The sequence below is a fragment of the Monodelphis domestica genome, chromosome 4 (assembly GCF_027887165.1).
Source record: "Monodelphis domestica isolate mMonDom1 chromosome 4, mMonDom1.pri, whole genome shotgun sequence".
Classification (NCBI taxonomy): domain Eukaryota; kingdom Metazoa; phylum Chordata; class Mammalia; order Didelphimorphia; family Didelphidae; genus Monodelphis; species Monodelphis domestica.
This window is the reverse complement of record NC_077230.1, coordinates 351,793,411-351,808,851: the sequence shown is the minus strand read 5'-3', so window position 1 is coordinate 351,808,851 and position 15,441 is coordinate 351,793,411. Positions and strand designations below refer to the sequence as shown.

Here is a 15,441-nt window from a genome sequence, read left to right as displayed (position 1 = left end):
TATAGTCAGTCATGATATTCTCCAGCTACCCAGATCCCATCCCTTCTAATATATAGATATAAAAGGGTATTTCTCTTCTCTTGAGAGATGCTGACTTAACTGAGAAGGCCAGTCTGACCCACTTTGTTTACTGCTATAATTGTCCCTCTTAATAAACTGATCTTGCTTGGAGATTTACCTCAGTTTCCCTTTGCTGAACTTTATTCAGCACAACAGCAGTTATGGAGAGATAGCACAAATGGAATATGTTATGTTCTGCTTTTTCCGAACTTAACTCCTCTATCTTCAAAATAAAATGGTCTTTTCTATGTCTTTTTTATTATTTCTTGCATTATTCAACATTGTTGACTATATCTCTCTCATCTCTCTGTCTCTATCTCTACCTCTCTGTGTCTCTCTCCACTTTATAATTAGAATCTGCTCTCCAGGACTCTAAATCCCAGCATCCCACTTATGTGTTTACCTATGTCCTTATGAAGGGATGATATATTTTCAGGTAGTCCCACCTCCTGCTCTCTTTTCCCCGAATCCCAGTTTGTGGAGGTAGGGTGAGTCCCAGGCAGGTGTGGAAGAGGCATGAAGAAAGAGAGAATTTCAAGCTTGCAAAAGAAAACTGGGGATCTGATCTATCAATCAAGGTGAAGATTCCAAAACAGAATGTTCCCAGGAAAGGCAGTTGGAGTCTGACCAGGGGAAATGAACTGAGATTTTTTCTCTGGGGTTCCTGACCAAGACAGACTGGCTTTTTCTGATCTAGGCAGGGAGAGACTTTTGGGAGGGCTTCTGGAGTTTGGATGAGAAGAAATTTACTTTTGTTGGTGGCTTTCTGTAATTGGAAGATGAAAGAAGATTTAACAGTTGTCCTACATCTCTCTGACTGTCCCTGAGACACAGCTGTGACAGGCCTGACATTTCCCATAATCCTCCTAATTCTCCTTATAGTTTAGGGACACCCCATCCCTCCTACCTCAGTTCTCCATCCCATTGTTCCCAATAAACCCTCTTACTTGAGAAAAGAAGAGTAAAGAATATTTCTCTGAAATCTCATAGTTCCCCTGAGTTACTTAGAAGGAGGCTGACTAAGACTGGGGAAGGGGAAAGGGAGGCAGAAGGGTGTGGGTGGAAACTGGGAGGTGAAGGGAGGAGAAGGGTAGGAAATATCTTGATTTATTAGCCATCAGTGATCAAAAGGCAAACCCCAGAATACCCCCTCTAGCAGCATCTCTTCATCCCTCATTATCTCTCATCTATCTCCATTTTAAATAGGCAGCCTGAGGTTCCCCTAATAGCTCTCTAGTCACAGCAAGCCAGAGTATATCCATTTACCACAACCAGAAATAGTTCAACAGATTATATATACTTTGTTACACAGGAGAATTTTTCTCACATGACTTTACTCAGGCTTTTATTTTGTTCTTGTATTTTCCTACTTCAAGTGATTATTAATAAACTTTATAAAATATAATACTTGGAGTTATTGGATTGTATAATTAGAAATTCTTGAACCATTAAAACTATATCACTCAAAATTCCTTTCTGTATTACCTATAATCTTTTTTTCCCTTTTCCTGTATTCCAAATTTTGCATGATGGTATTTAAGTGGGCTGTAACTCCTCCCATGTTCTCTTTTACTTGCAACTGGGCTGAGTTCAAGTACTTCTTTTGCTTTAGTTACTAATAATAAAACTTTAAATGTAATACTTATTTATTAAATATTAATTGTAAAACCCACAGTATATTAATTTAAATTTTACATTTTTGGCAAGTCACTACAGAAGACAGAATCTTTCAATTTTTTTTTTAAGAAAGCTTTTGAGTAAAGGATAGAGAGCAGATAAATTTTGGTCCTGGTGATAAGCTGATTTTTGGCATGCTGTTTTTGGTTTTGTTTTTGTTTTTTGTTTTTTGCCAGCTGTCTACAAAGAATGGCAGTCTACAGCCGATTGCCCTATGGTTTGAGAGCTGATTAGAAGCACTTTGCTTTTTTCTGCATGGAGGGTGAGGTATAAATGTCCTTCCCTCTCCCCCAACTCCCCCTTTCCCCATGGGTCTTAAGCCTGTGCTAGCCACTTTTCAGAAAGGGAACAAAGTGTGGAACAGCCAATCCATGCTTTCCACCCCAACCACAGCCTGGCTAACCCAGGGAGTCTTCCAAGCTCCTGTCTGTAGGGGTGGGGACTGAGGTATCATGAGGCCATTGGCTTACCTCCTGGGGGTGAAGGGATGGAAATCTTCTCCCAAATATTTCTTGTGAGGCATTTACTGCTAGTCAGTGCATACTAGAATAGTGCCACTGACAGATAGGAAGTAGATTTGCAACCAATTTAATAAGTAGGATTGTAATCATGGCCCAGTTTCCTGCCTATCTCAAACAGCTCCCATTCTCAGAAAGACTTATTATTTTAGGATCTCTTTTGTTGCTGCTGTTTCTGGGGGTTCTTATATTGATAGGATACTTTGCAGTTGATAGCTTGATTAATCTTGAGATTCAGAGGGTAGAGTCATCTCCCTACACCCCCTTGCTATTTTGGCCTGCCCAATCTCTGCAACACATCTAAAACAGGGTTTGTCCACACTATGCTCAGTGTGGGTATAGGGAACCCCTGAAGTGTGACCAAAGGAATCTAGATGGATGATGATACTGGGGAGGAGAAGGAATCTTAAAGAGTCTGAAGGTGAATTTTAAGCCTTTTCAGACTCCATTGCCTTATTGATGTTAACTGTTTCAGTTTGTTCCCCTCCAGATAGTGAAGAAAATCTCTGTAAAGCAGCTATCAGGATTGGAAAAAAGGACTTTTGAATTTAGTGCCTAAATTCTGTCACACGTATTTTCTTATTGTTTGCTTTAAGATTTAATTTTGTTTTATAAGTTCACCTATTTTCTAATCTAATATATTGTTACACTATGTCATTTTCAGCTATTGTGTTTTCGCCATTTGCTCTATGTTCTGTAACATTGTCTTTATTTAAACCCTCCCCCTGTGACTGGACTAGAGAAAATACCATTATAAAAGTCCATAAATGACTTGGACAAACCCTTTACTGTGGCAAAACCTTATGTCCTTATGGATATTGGGTTTGTCACTGGATCCATGAAGGTCACATGTTGTCTTAATGGCCAGTTGTTCCTTTTTGTCTTTGTTAATTGTCACATAGATGATGATGGATGGACTCCATCAAACTGATTACAATCTGTAAACACAATCTTTGGAAAGTTTAATTAGTGGAAAATTTCAATTCATTTTAAGGGATCTTCAGAAGTGATTTTTAGATATCTAGTAGCACAATTACCTCTCACTGATCATTTGCTTGCCTTTGTCTTGTTTGTAACAAGAGGTAAGGGTCCATTTAGTAGTTGAAGTGAAGTGCAAAAGCTCTATCGTATTCCCCATTTCCACATTTATAAAAATGTAATGGATGAGATATAAGAAGTGATTTTCACTGTTGTAGTTCTTGCCTCCACATTGCAATGGATAGAACATATAAAGACATGCCTTTTACAGCTGTTACAGTTTCATACCAGAGAAAAGAGGTTTCCCAAAGGGTTGGTTACCCTGTGATGGGTTATAATCTCATCTGAGAGGTGGGAAGGTTTTCCCAGGGGGTTTTGTAACCCCTATCTGGGTTTTTATATTTGTAACTTTTCAGCTTACTCTACCCTTCCACCAGAATGATCTAGATTCTTGTTGATATTTTAGACCCAAAACATTTTCATTGGCAGTACAGAGGTTTGGAGTTTTTTTTTCCTCCTGGTTTCTCCTTCAAAATTTTGGAATGATGGAAGTAATAGACTTTGTTAGAAATATCTTTGCCAAAGTTGACTGGATCTGGAGAACTTGTGACAAGTATGCATGAGATTCAAAAGTTGTTTTTTTTTAAATGTCATGCAGCAAGTGACATATGAATTCTAATGATAGTGGGGTTTGTTTTGTTTGGTTTGCTTTTGTCATTAAATAGACTCTTGTGATTTGGGGGATTTTGGTACTTCTTTGAATGTGCATTAGTTGTTGTACTACTGTTTTAAAAAGCTGTTACTTGATGAAAACCATGTGCACTCACATTGTGGAACATGGCCAAGTAAAAATTAAATAGATCTCATTTTGGGGTGAGAAACTTTGGTATTGTGCCTCTCTTTGGCTTAGATATTTTACATGAAACTGACCTTTTATGTTTCACCCAGAATTATTTTTTCTTTTTTCTTTTCTTTTTTTATGTTTTTGATTTTCTTTTGACAATTAATTCATATACCTCATAATTCAGCCCTGTATCCCAGGGTGATCCAAGTATTGGTCCACATCCTCCTCAGGTGGGATTGTATTATTGTCATAAAATTATAGATTTATATTTTTTAGAGTAATTTTAGGATGAGAAACTAGCTATCTCCCCAAATCAAGAAAGTGAACTATTTGGAGAAGGTACCATGAATATACCTGCAGAAACCACACTGCACCAAAAGATCCAGAATAAAGTTTGGGATGTAGTGAAATTGAACTGTGGTGGCATTGAATGCATTTATTTTAAATGTAAACTCTTATACCAAAAGGGACTTCCCCCAATTAGCTTTTTGTCAATGTGCCTAGAAATCATTGATTTTGTTCTCTTTCTCCTTTATTTCCCTCTTATCCACAAATTATTGTAATTTCTCCTTAGAAAGTGCAATAATGTATGTACTTCTAGTTAAAAGATCTTTAGGGATATAAGGTTATATGTAATGATTCATTGGGGAAACTAGGGATATATATTTGGGAGATTTCTACATACTCATTTCCTAATGGAATCACAGAGGGGAGATTATGTAATTAGAATTTTCCCCCCAGAACTCTCTAGTTTCCCATTTTCCTTCTCATGTTACGTGCTTAAGTAGGGAGGATATATTTTGATGTAGCCCTGGCTCTTGCTCTCTTTTCCCATGATTGTGGTTTGTGGAGATGAGGTTAGTCAGAGGCAGGAGAATTTTTCTCACATGGCTTTACTTGGGCTTTTACTTTTGTTCTTACATTTTTCCTACTTCAAGTTATTATTAATAGACTTTATAAAATGTAATACTTGGAGTTATTGGATATTAAATTTAATCTTACACCACATAATATCATACTCTCTGATTGCTTAGTGGGTATTTTTTAATCTTCTAGTGCTCTTAATCCCCCTCCTAGTAGTGTGAGCATTTTATTCTCATTCTTCTTTAACTTCATTATCCAAATTATTTACCCTAACAGTGAAATATTTTGTGAAGGGTACCTCCTTCCAGCATCATGCATTTGGGTCTGACCTGCTTCAGTGTGCTCCAATGTAAATCAAGGGATTGTAGCTCATCTATTTGATTTAGAACTGACTGATTTTGACCCAGCAAGGAGGGTTAAAAGGTTTGAGATAAGGAAGTAGGCTCTCTCTGTTCACTTGGGAGTATAGTGAAAAAGATGGTGGCTAAGAGAGTCATGAGAGGAGAGTGCCCATATTGCTAGTTTGAGCATAGGCTTCAATCTCTGTCTGCCTTCTCTTATTCAAGTAAATATTAATAAACTCCATGGAAATTAAGGACTAGAGTTTTTAATTAAGTTTTAAAAGTTTTAAAAATATCTTCTCTGCCTTATCCCTTCAGTCCTCATTAAATTGTCAACTCTTATCTTTTCAATAATTAAATGTATATCATCTATCTATCTATCTATCTATCTATCTATCATCAATCTATCTATCTATCCTCACTCATATATTTGATCTATAGGTTTATTCTCTCTAGCAGTGAAAAAAATAGAGATTTGAACCCCGGACGTCAATTCCCAGAATCCTTGGTAGCTCCCAGAATTCACTATCATCCCACCTGAATTCCCACCTGGGCCGAGAACAGAAATTGTATTTAATCTGACTCTCCACCTACTTTGGGTCTCTCAGCTTCCGCTTCTAGGGACACGTGTCTCCCAAGATGTAGTAAGTGAAATTGAATGGGTCTTTCGGCCCTCCTAGGCACATGCTTTCTTATTTTGTATTTTCTTTATTTCTTAATCTTTAATAAACCTCATAAAAATGTAATACTTTTAGCAAAGAAACTAATTTTAATCTTAACAGTTTGGTGACCATGAAGGGACCTGAACCCTCAATCTTCTGATTTTTAGCAGAGAAACTAATTTTAATCTTAACACAAGTTCTAGTCTTCCATTGCCAACTAAATATACTAATGGTATATATGTCTAAAGTCTTCCCCTCTTTGCAATTCATTCTATACACAATTGCTAAAAAAACATTCCTAAAGCAAAAGTTTTATCATGTCACTTATCTATTCAAAACACTTCAACATCTGACTAATGACCTTTAGATAAAAAATAAGAAATTTCAAGCCTTTTGTTGTCTTCTTTAAGTTGCTCTACTGGCCACTTTTTTCTTACCTTCTATCTATTTATTTATATTTTACAGTATGTCATAGCCAGCATTAATAGTCATATGTTTTCTGACTCGTATATTATATATATATTTGTATACACACACATATATACATACACGCATATGTGTGTATACACATATAAATATATGCATTCATATAAATACATATTTGTGCAAATATGAATATATATTATATATAATTAGATACTTTAACCTGAATGCAAGGATATAATAATTAAATATATTTGGTTCTATGTAATAACATGTTATACATATATATACATACATATATACATATATTGTGTGTTTTTGATAAATATATGTGTATATTTTTTAAACTCTAGGTTACAGGAATAAAAATGAATAAATATAAAATATTTTTAAATGATATATTCATAGTACACTAAGTCATTGAATCTTTGAGCATTCTGGAAAGTGACTAGACAAGTGAGAATCTCCTAAGAGGTGGGGGTTATGTGACAGATATAGATAATCATTTAAATAATTTGTCAGTTGTAATTTGATTCTCTAGCCTGAGTTAAAAGTTCATCATAATTTAAAATAAATTTCATTTTGCTGCAACACAAGGAGGAGAAAGTATTGGAGCCAAGTTGAAGAACACACCTGATGAAGAGATCAAAGCATTGTCAGTCTTTGTTTGCCATCTGCTGGTTAAAGGTTAAACTGCACTTTTAATGAAAAATTACAATTGGAAAAATAGCAAATTGTCAGCTCTCAAGAACTGTCTTAATGAATTACTGTTGTAGATTCTAATAAGCTGCTTAAATTTTATAGGACTAAGGTTCTTCAAATTCAGCACAGGGGCATTAAAAAAGCTTTACCTTCTGTCTTTACCTTTTGTAAGTCTAGTGCTTTACCTATTTTTCAAATACTTCATAGAGTTTGGAGTTAATTTTAAATGTTTGGTAGAATATACTTGTAAATCCTTTCATTTTTTGCCCTATTAACCAATACTGTGTATTGGTTTCAAAGACAAAAGAACATTAAGGGTTAGGAAATGAGTTAAGTGATTTTCAATGTGGGTTAAGTGACTTACCCAGAGACATATAACTAATAAGTGAAGAAAGCCAAATTCAAACCCAATATCTCCCATTTCTAGTCCTCATTCCCAATCCATTGAACCATTTATCTGCCCCTAACAATTTATTTCCATAGCATACACTGACATTCTGGTTCTTATTCTACCTTGTTTGAGGATGTCACACATTAAAAGAAAAATCATTGAGTGAATTTTCCATATTTTGGAGAAGGATCCATAAACTTCTTAACTTATCCAACTATATAATTATGTATATATATATATATATATAGTTTTTGTATTATTTATATATATATAATTGTATTTGGGTGTATGTATGTATCTATTATATATGTATATATGTATTGTAAGTTGATAGAGTATTTTTCCCAATCCATCTTTAATACCTCATCATAATATCTGAATTCTTCTAGCCTCAGATATACTATGCAAGTGTCAAAAGTGAATTCCATCATTTTGACTATGTATGATGGAAATTTTATGAAACAATGCAGAAAGACTAAGAAATAAATAGGATTTATACATTATGGAAACTAATAAAAGTTGTTCTTTATATGCTTCATAGACTGAAGAATGAATAGACTAGGAACAATAAAGAGAACATTATTAGACTTTATAAGTGAAATTGTTGTATATCCAATTTCATATCCATGGGTTGTGATGCTTCATAAATGGAGGCAGTATTGTTCAAATGAAATCTTTGTGGTTAGACATTTTATTCTTTGGATAGTACAGCTCTGTTTCTTCAAGATCTCAGATATGCTCCTAAGTGTGATTCAGTTCTTCCTAAATTCTGGGAATATGTGTAGTGTAAGAAGATGTTAACCATGTTAAATAGGAGAGAGAAGACACACTATCCACCAATGGATAGTTCCTAATGTGAGGCAAATAGTCACCTATCCTTTGGCTTCTTGAGAGACAATGTATCATATTGAATATAGTTCTGGTCTTTAAATAAGAAATAGTTAAGTTCAAATCACAGATTATATCATTGAGTAGCAGTGTGACCCTCAGAAAGTCAATTAACTTCTCTATACCCAAGTTTTCTCCCAAATAAAATGGAGGTGATGATAGCGCCTGTTTCACAGGATTTTAATGGGAAATATATAAATTAACATATGCAAAGTTCTTTGGAAACCTTAAAGGCCTGCAAAAATTCAGCAATTCTTAATCAACATATCTCATATTTTCTGCCATCACCTCCACAAAGGAAAATGGCCATATGAACTTTAAAATATGTATTATAAACCAGAAGAACCCAGGTAATAAAAAATTCTATAAATGGATGGACAAACTAAGTATTTTAAAACACATCTAACTCTAACTAGTGCCTGCCATCCAACATTGTTCTGCATCTGAAAGAAACTGACACTCACCTCAGAGAATGAAAACAAACAAAAACAAACATATGGTCATATGATTTATGAAGGTCATTTTAAAACTGGGCTGGATTGATTCTATGATAATATAGAATTACATGTCCTCATATATAGAACCGACTTTCAAAATCATCTAGGCTAGTTCCACAACTTTGCAAAAGGAAAAAAAATCAAAACTGAAAGGGACTAAAGAATTGACTCAAGAACATAAAATCAGTCCATGATTAAGCCAATTCTTAAACATAAACCCCAGACTTTTTCCCCAGTAACATTATTGCATTTTTCCAATTACATGTAAAAACAGTTTTTGGCATTTGTTTTCTGACAATTTTCAATTCAAATTCTCTCCTTCCCTCTTTTTTCTTTCCACTTCCCAAGACAGCAAGTAATCTGTATATTTCCATATTCACCATGTTGTAAAAGAAGACAATTATTGTGTATGTAGGGAAAAAAAACCTTAGGAAAGAAATAAAGTGAAAATTATATGCTTCATCCTGTTTGCATTTCTTAAGAACATCAATCCTCCACTAATCTGGTATTCCTTTATAATCATAAGCTGCAACTTGTTCAGCTATCCTACAATTTATGGATATCTCCTCAGTTTCCAATTCTTTGTTGCCACAAAAAAGATCTGCTATAAATATATATTTTTAACAAATAGGTTCTTTTCCCTTGTCTTTGAAGTCTTTGGGATACAGACCTAGTAGTGATATTACTAGGTCAAAGGGTAAACACAGTTTTATAGCCCTTTGGGAATGGCTCTTAATTGTTCTCCAGAATAGTTGTATCAGTTCATAGTTCCACCAACAGTGTAATAATGTCCCATTTTTACCAAATGTCCTCCACCATTTGCCATTTTCATTTTTGGCCATATTAACCAATATTATAGGGGTGAGGTATTACTTCAAAGTTATTTTAATTTACATTTCTCTAACCAGTAACAATTTTGAACATTTTTTCATGACTATAGATAATTTTAATTTTCTTATCTGAGAACTGCCTGTTCATGTCATTTGACAATTTATCTTTTGGGGAATGACTTATATTCTTGAAAATATGACATAGTTCTCTATTTGAGAAATGAGGACTTTGTCAGGGACACTCACTAGAAATTTTTCTCCCGGTTTTTTTTTCTTCTAAATTTCATTGTATTTGTTTTGTTTGTTTTATTTGAGCTTGTTCTGCTTTTGTAAAGCAGAGGAAACAAATTAATTACTAACTTGCCCAGGATCATAAGAGCTGTCTAATCTCAAAATAAAATCCATGTCTTTTAATTCTCAAGTTATTTCATTTTTTTCTACATGATGTTCTCTCTCTTACATTTTAAGACAATAATGGCAATGACATAAATCATCTTAACTGCTTATCTGTTGCCAGAAAGAGAATCCCAAATTGTATAAGGGCTTTATCAAAGTGAGAATTGGTTGGTTGTTTTTTGGAAGAGCATTTTGAATAGGAAAAGAATTGGCAGATCAAATTGACCATACATTAAAACCCATTTAGAAACTGGGCCTGCTATAATGGTTGCCTTCAAGTGTTTCCCAGAGGCATAAATTTTCAACATGACTTCCCTAGAGGGAGTGTAGAGACAAATTTTGTTTCTGGCATTATATAAAATCTCTGGATATATACTACTTTCTGTATCCTATCTCTGCTTGAGCCCTGTGAGGATGGGGCCCTTTTCTAAGAGTTTGGTAAGCAGTTCTGGGTGTTTGTTGTGGTGATGGTACTACCAGAATCATGTAGATCTTGAGATTGCTAGAGGCACAAATAAGGGTTTCTGTTGATGCTTTGTGGGATAGAAGTATGTATATGAGTACATTTTCTATTAAAAAAAAAAGCCCAAAGCCTAAGGTGGATATTTTTTAAAATTAATAAAATAAATTACAGCAGAAACAATTTTATGATAAAATAGAACCTTTATGTAAGCATTTCTTTTTAAGATAACAAATCAATTGCCTATGGAAACTAGCAAGTTATTTTTTTATTCTTCCCTCAAATCTTTTTATTTGGATGATTCATTGTTATTTAACTTTCTCAACCTACTGTTTTCTGGGATTGTCTCTCGCAATTTTTTTCTTTTAGGAAAAGGTTTTAGATTTTTTTAAAACCTAACGTCAGTCTTGTCATTTATCAATGCCACTAACTACCATCTAACTGAAGATGAGAGAATTTTAAATAACCTTATATGATCCCTAAGCCAGGAATTCTGCCTTTGGGATTAATTTCAAGGAGTGATTTGGGAGAGATCACAAACACTTTCCTGGATGCCCTCTTTCCAAGTCAGGGAATATCTCAAATTCCTCACAATTTTAAGTACAGTATTTCTCTAGGTTTCTGATGAACTGCTGAATTGTGATATCAGATTCATATAATATTAGATTTAAAGGTGCCCCAAAGTTTACAATACTTTTAGTGTAATCAGATATGCTGAATACAAAATATATCATATGGATCCTTCCAGTCTCTTATTGTAGACCTCCAGAGTGTGGAATTTGCTCCTTCATGATATTGTTCTGATTACTAGGAAGATCAGCACATATTGGTAGAACAAACATATCCCATACCCTACTTCCTACAAAAGGAAGAAATCACTTTTTCATGTTAATTTTGAATTTTTTTAACTGAAAGCTATTCCAAATGAGAGCTCATTCCCTTAGATATGGTAGAATCCTAGTTTGAGAAAGAGAAAGAACGAAAAAGAAAAAAAATCTGCTATACTTCTCTCACCAGTATTCATCTTGGTCCAGCACTCAGTTATTGGAAAGGGAGAAGATATGAGGTCATTTGTCCAGGCCTGACAGAAAAGATCTGTTGTTCTACCAGGTTTTGCTAGGACAGGTGCTCTGTGTGTGTGTGGGGGGGGGGGTATTGATTTCAGTAAGGAGTGGAAGAAGGGCTTTTGGTCCCACAATCTATCAGGAAGCATATTTCCTCTGGACACAAGGAAGAGCATATTGAACATCAGATATGTCCAACATTAAAATGACCTTTCTCATTAATTCTCTATTTCTGGAAATCTGAAACAAAGGTGAAGTTTCATTTAGCATGGGGTTAGTTTGGACCATAATTTGGACCATAAAAGGACAACCATGATTCCCATCAAGATCTTAAACTCCTGTGATTTCAATTTCATCTAAGTGTTCTTTATCTGTGTCTTCAAGAATTGTTTTCCTGTTTGCCTCAATACTCTTTTGGGCTATTTTTTTTGTCCTTTTTGTTGTGGTTCTCCCTTCCTAACTTTCAGTCTTGCCTCTTCATGTTCTTCTCACTAAAGTAGTCATTACTATTTAGGTCACAGAACAAGAGAATCAGAGAATCATAAAGCATCTTGGACATCATCTAGTTGAACCCTGAAAAAAACAAAACCTCTCAAAAACATCCCCTGATAGGTGGTTTTCTAGTTTTTCCTTGAATTCCTTTAATCCTTTAATCCTTCTTCATGGAAGCAAGTAGTGTTCTAGCACTGACATGAGTAGGATCAGTCATTGCCCACTATGTTAATATAATAAATACCATGTATATGAAAAAGTCTGCTCAAAAACTTCAGAAATGAAGCAGACATCACTGATATTAACTCCAAGCAAATGAATATCTTCATGGGCAATTATCAGAAGAGAACTATGTTTTCCAGTGATTCTGGAAATGATGATGTACAAATAGTATCTAATAAAGGGCAGATAGGTGATGCAGATGATAAAGTGCCAGGCATGAAGTCGGGAAGACTTACTTTCCTGAGCTCAAATCTGGCATCAAATACTTACTATATGACCCTAGATAAATCACTGAACCCCATTTGCCACAGTTTCTTCATCTGAAAAGTGAACTGGAGGAGATAATGGCAATCCTCTCCAGTATCTTTGCCAAGAAAACTGCAAATAAGATCATGAAAAGTCAGACATGACTGAAACAATTGAACAACAAAAACAATCTAATGAAGTAAATGGCATTTAAGATTTGTGTCAGACAAGAAATTACCCAGAGGTCCCCCACCTCATTGGCATTTTGGGAAAACTGATCTCATCACATGTGAGGGAGTCTTTGCAAGATATCATGATGAGGCAAAATAATGTCCTAGGAAAAAACAGAATAAACTCAGAATATATACATGACCATAGGATAAGTGACCAATGATTCTCCTGAGATATTCTTCATGGCAAAATTGGCCAACAGAAATAAATTATGTTTGTAAGTATTTTGCTCATTATTTTAGGATATGAAGTAGCAATAATGACATCTGACTCTTCAGTCCACAATGTCAACTCTCAATAGTAGCACTTTGCAGCCTCTGACCTTCCTTCTGACGGGTATTCCTGGAATGAGTGCTACCCAAGTCTGGATTTCTATTCCTTTTTGTATCCTTTATGCCATTGCCCTCACTGGAAATAGCATGATATTATTTGTAGTAATCCATGAGAGGAGTCTCCATGAGCCCATGTACTACTTCCTCTCCATGTTGTCAGCCACTGACTTGGGTTTGTCCCTCTGCACTCTCTCCACAACACTGGGAGTTTTGTGGTTTGATGCCCGAGAGATCACTCTTGATGCCTGCATGGCCCAGATGTTTTTCCTTCACAGTTTCACTTTCATGGAGTCTGGGGTGCTGCTGGCCATGGCCTTCGACCGTTTCATCGCCATCTGTGATCCACTGAGGTATGCTACCATACTCACAAAAACCAGAATTATCCAGATTGGCTTGGCTGTAGGGGTGAGAGTAATCGCAGTCATTACACCTATGGTGTTGCTTGTCAAGAGGCTCTCATTCTGCCAGGGAAAAGTTCTTTCTCACTCCTACTGTTACCATATTGACTTCATCAAGTTGTCATGCACAGATAACCAAATCAATAGCATCATGGGGCTGTTTGTTCTCTTTTCAACATCAGGCATTGACTGTCCCTGCATCCTCATTTCCTATGTTCTGATAATCCATTCAGTGCTGAACATTGCATCACCCGAGGAGCGGAAGAAAGCCTTCAACACATGCATTTCTCATATTAGTGCTGTCGCCATATTCTTCATTCCTCTCATCAGTTTATCTCTAGTGCATCGTTATAGCCACAATGCCCCACCATTTGTGCACACTATGATGGCCAATATCTTTCTCCTTGTCCCTCCTGTACTCAATCCCATTATCTACAGTGTGAAGACCAAACAGATACGAAGAGCTATCATCAAAGTTGTCCATAGGTTGGCAGCCTAGGTCTAATATGAGAAATTTTAGAGGTCAGAAAATGTGCCCTTGGAAATTAGTTACTTCAAAAGAATAGACCTTACTATAGCAAAATGGCTACGCACATGTCCAGCAGGCTAGATTGCTAGGGATGGATCTGAATGATTAGGCCATTTTTTTCTGTAACAGAGTGGGAAAACAAGTCAAGCTCTTTTATTTCCCAAGGAATTTGATGCAGAAAACTCAGTCTTGCTACATACAGCCCTATATCTAGGGAAAAACACATTACAATAAAACATATTGTATGGTAAATTCACAAGATACAGCCAAAATATTCTCAAACTAGTTTTAAATAGTTAGGTGTGTGTATCATTTTGACTTTTTAAAAAAACTCATAAAACTTTTGAATTTTGTTTACATATTTTTTTTAAAAATCTCCACAGAAAGAGCTTGTTATAGAAGCCATTTTTCTGACTTGAACAGAGCCAGATAGCTCCTGAGTTGATTTATAAATAATAGTGGTCATTTATATAGCACTTTAAGGTTTATGAAGTCCTTTATAAATATTATATTGATTTACCTTCACCATAACTTTGGGAATAAGACATTATTATCCTTATTTTACAAATGAAGAAACTAGGGCTGGCTGATGTTAAGTGATGCAGTTAATACATGTCTAAAGCCAGATTTAACTCAGGTTTTCTTGATTTTCAATTCCATGAAATGTTCTATGTGATGTATCCACTATACCATTTAGCAGCACTGTACCACTTACATCTGAGTTTGTTTGTCTATGGGCAAAACTTTCTCTCCACATAGATAATCAAAGGATATTTTATCTCTGCTTTAAAATGGAAGAATAACTTGGAAAATGTCTTCATACTTAAGTTATTATTATAATACTTTATTGGTACAATTTAGTTAAATGTATTCATATATTATACATTTTAATGAGAAAGAAAATGGGTTTTTATGTAATTCACATTAAGCCTATTTTGTTATTGTAGTACTATTTTGATTATCCATTTCATGTTAAGAGAACTATCAACATGGAGAAATATACCCCAGCTATGCAGTGACAGTATATAGGGAACTACTGCTATGTTAGATTAATGGCTGTAAATATGAGGAATTTGAACAGGGATAACAAATAATAAAATAGTGATTCAATGAGAATAATTTTTGCATGCTTTCACTTAAGCTCCCTCCCTCTCTCCCTCCCTCCCTCTCTCTCTCTCTCTCTCTCTCTCTCTCTCTCTCTCTCTCTCTCTCTCTCTCTCTCTCTCTCTCTCTCTCTCTCTCTCTCTCTCTGTTTCTTCCTCTGTAAAATGAGGCTAGTTGGACTTCTAAGGCCTCTTTCAGTTCTATGACCATGCGATCCTGCTTAACCCCAGAGGGAATAAGTAGGCTAAACGGGGAGAACAGATTACAGCTCAATAGAAAGAAAAATAAATAA

The 15,441-nt window shown here is 35.2% G+C and overlaps 1 protein-coding gene across 1 annotated transcript; it reads left to right on the top strand.

Annotated features, from left to right (window-relative positions):
- Positions 1–13,070: 13,070 nt before the first annotated feature.
- On the top strand, positions 13,071–15,441 carry LOC100019401 (olfactory receptor 51F2-like). The gene is made up of 2 exons (XM_001372230.4): positions 13,071–13,994; positions 15,418–15,441. Exons 1-2 carry the CDS (start codon positions 13,071–13,073, stop codon positions 15,439–15,441), a joined length of 948 nt encoding a protein of 315 aa, XP_001372267.4.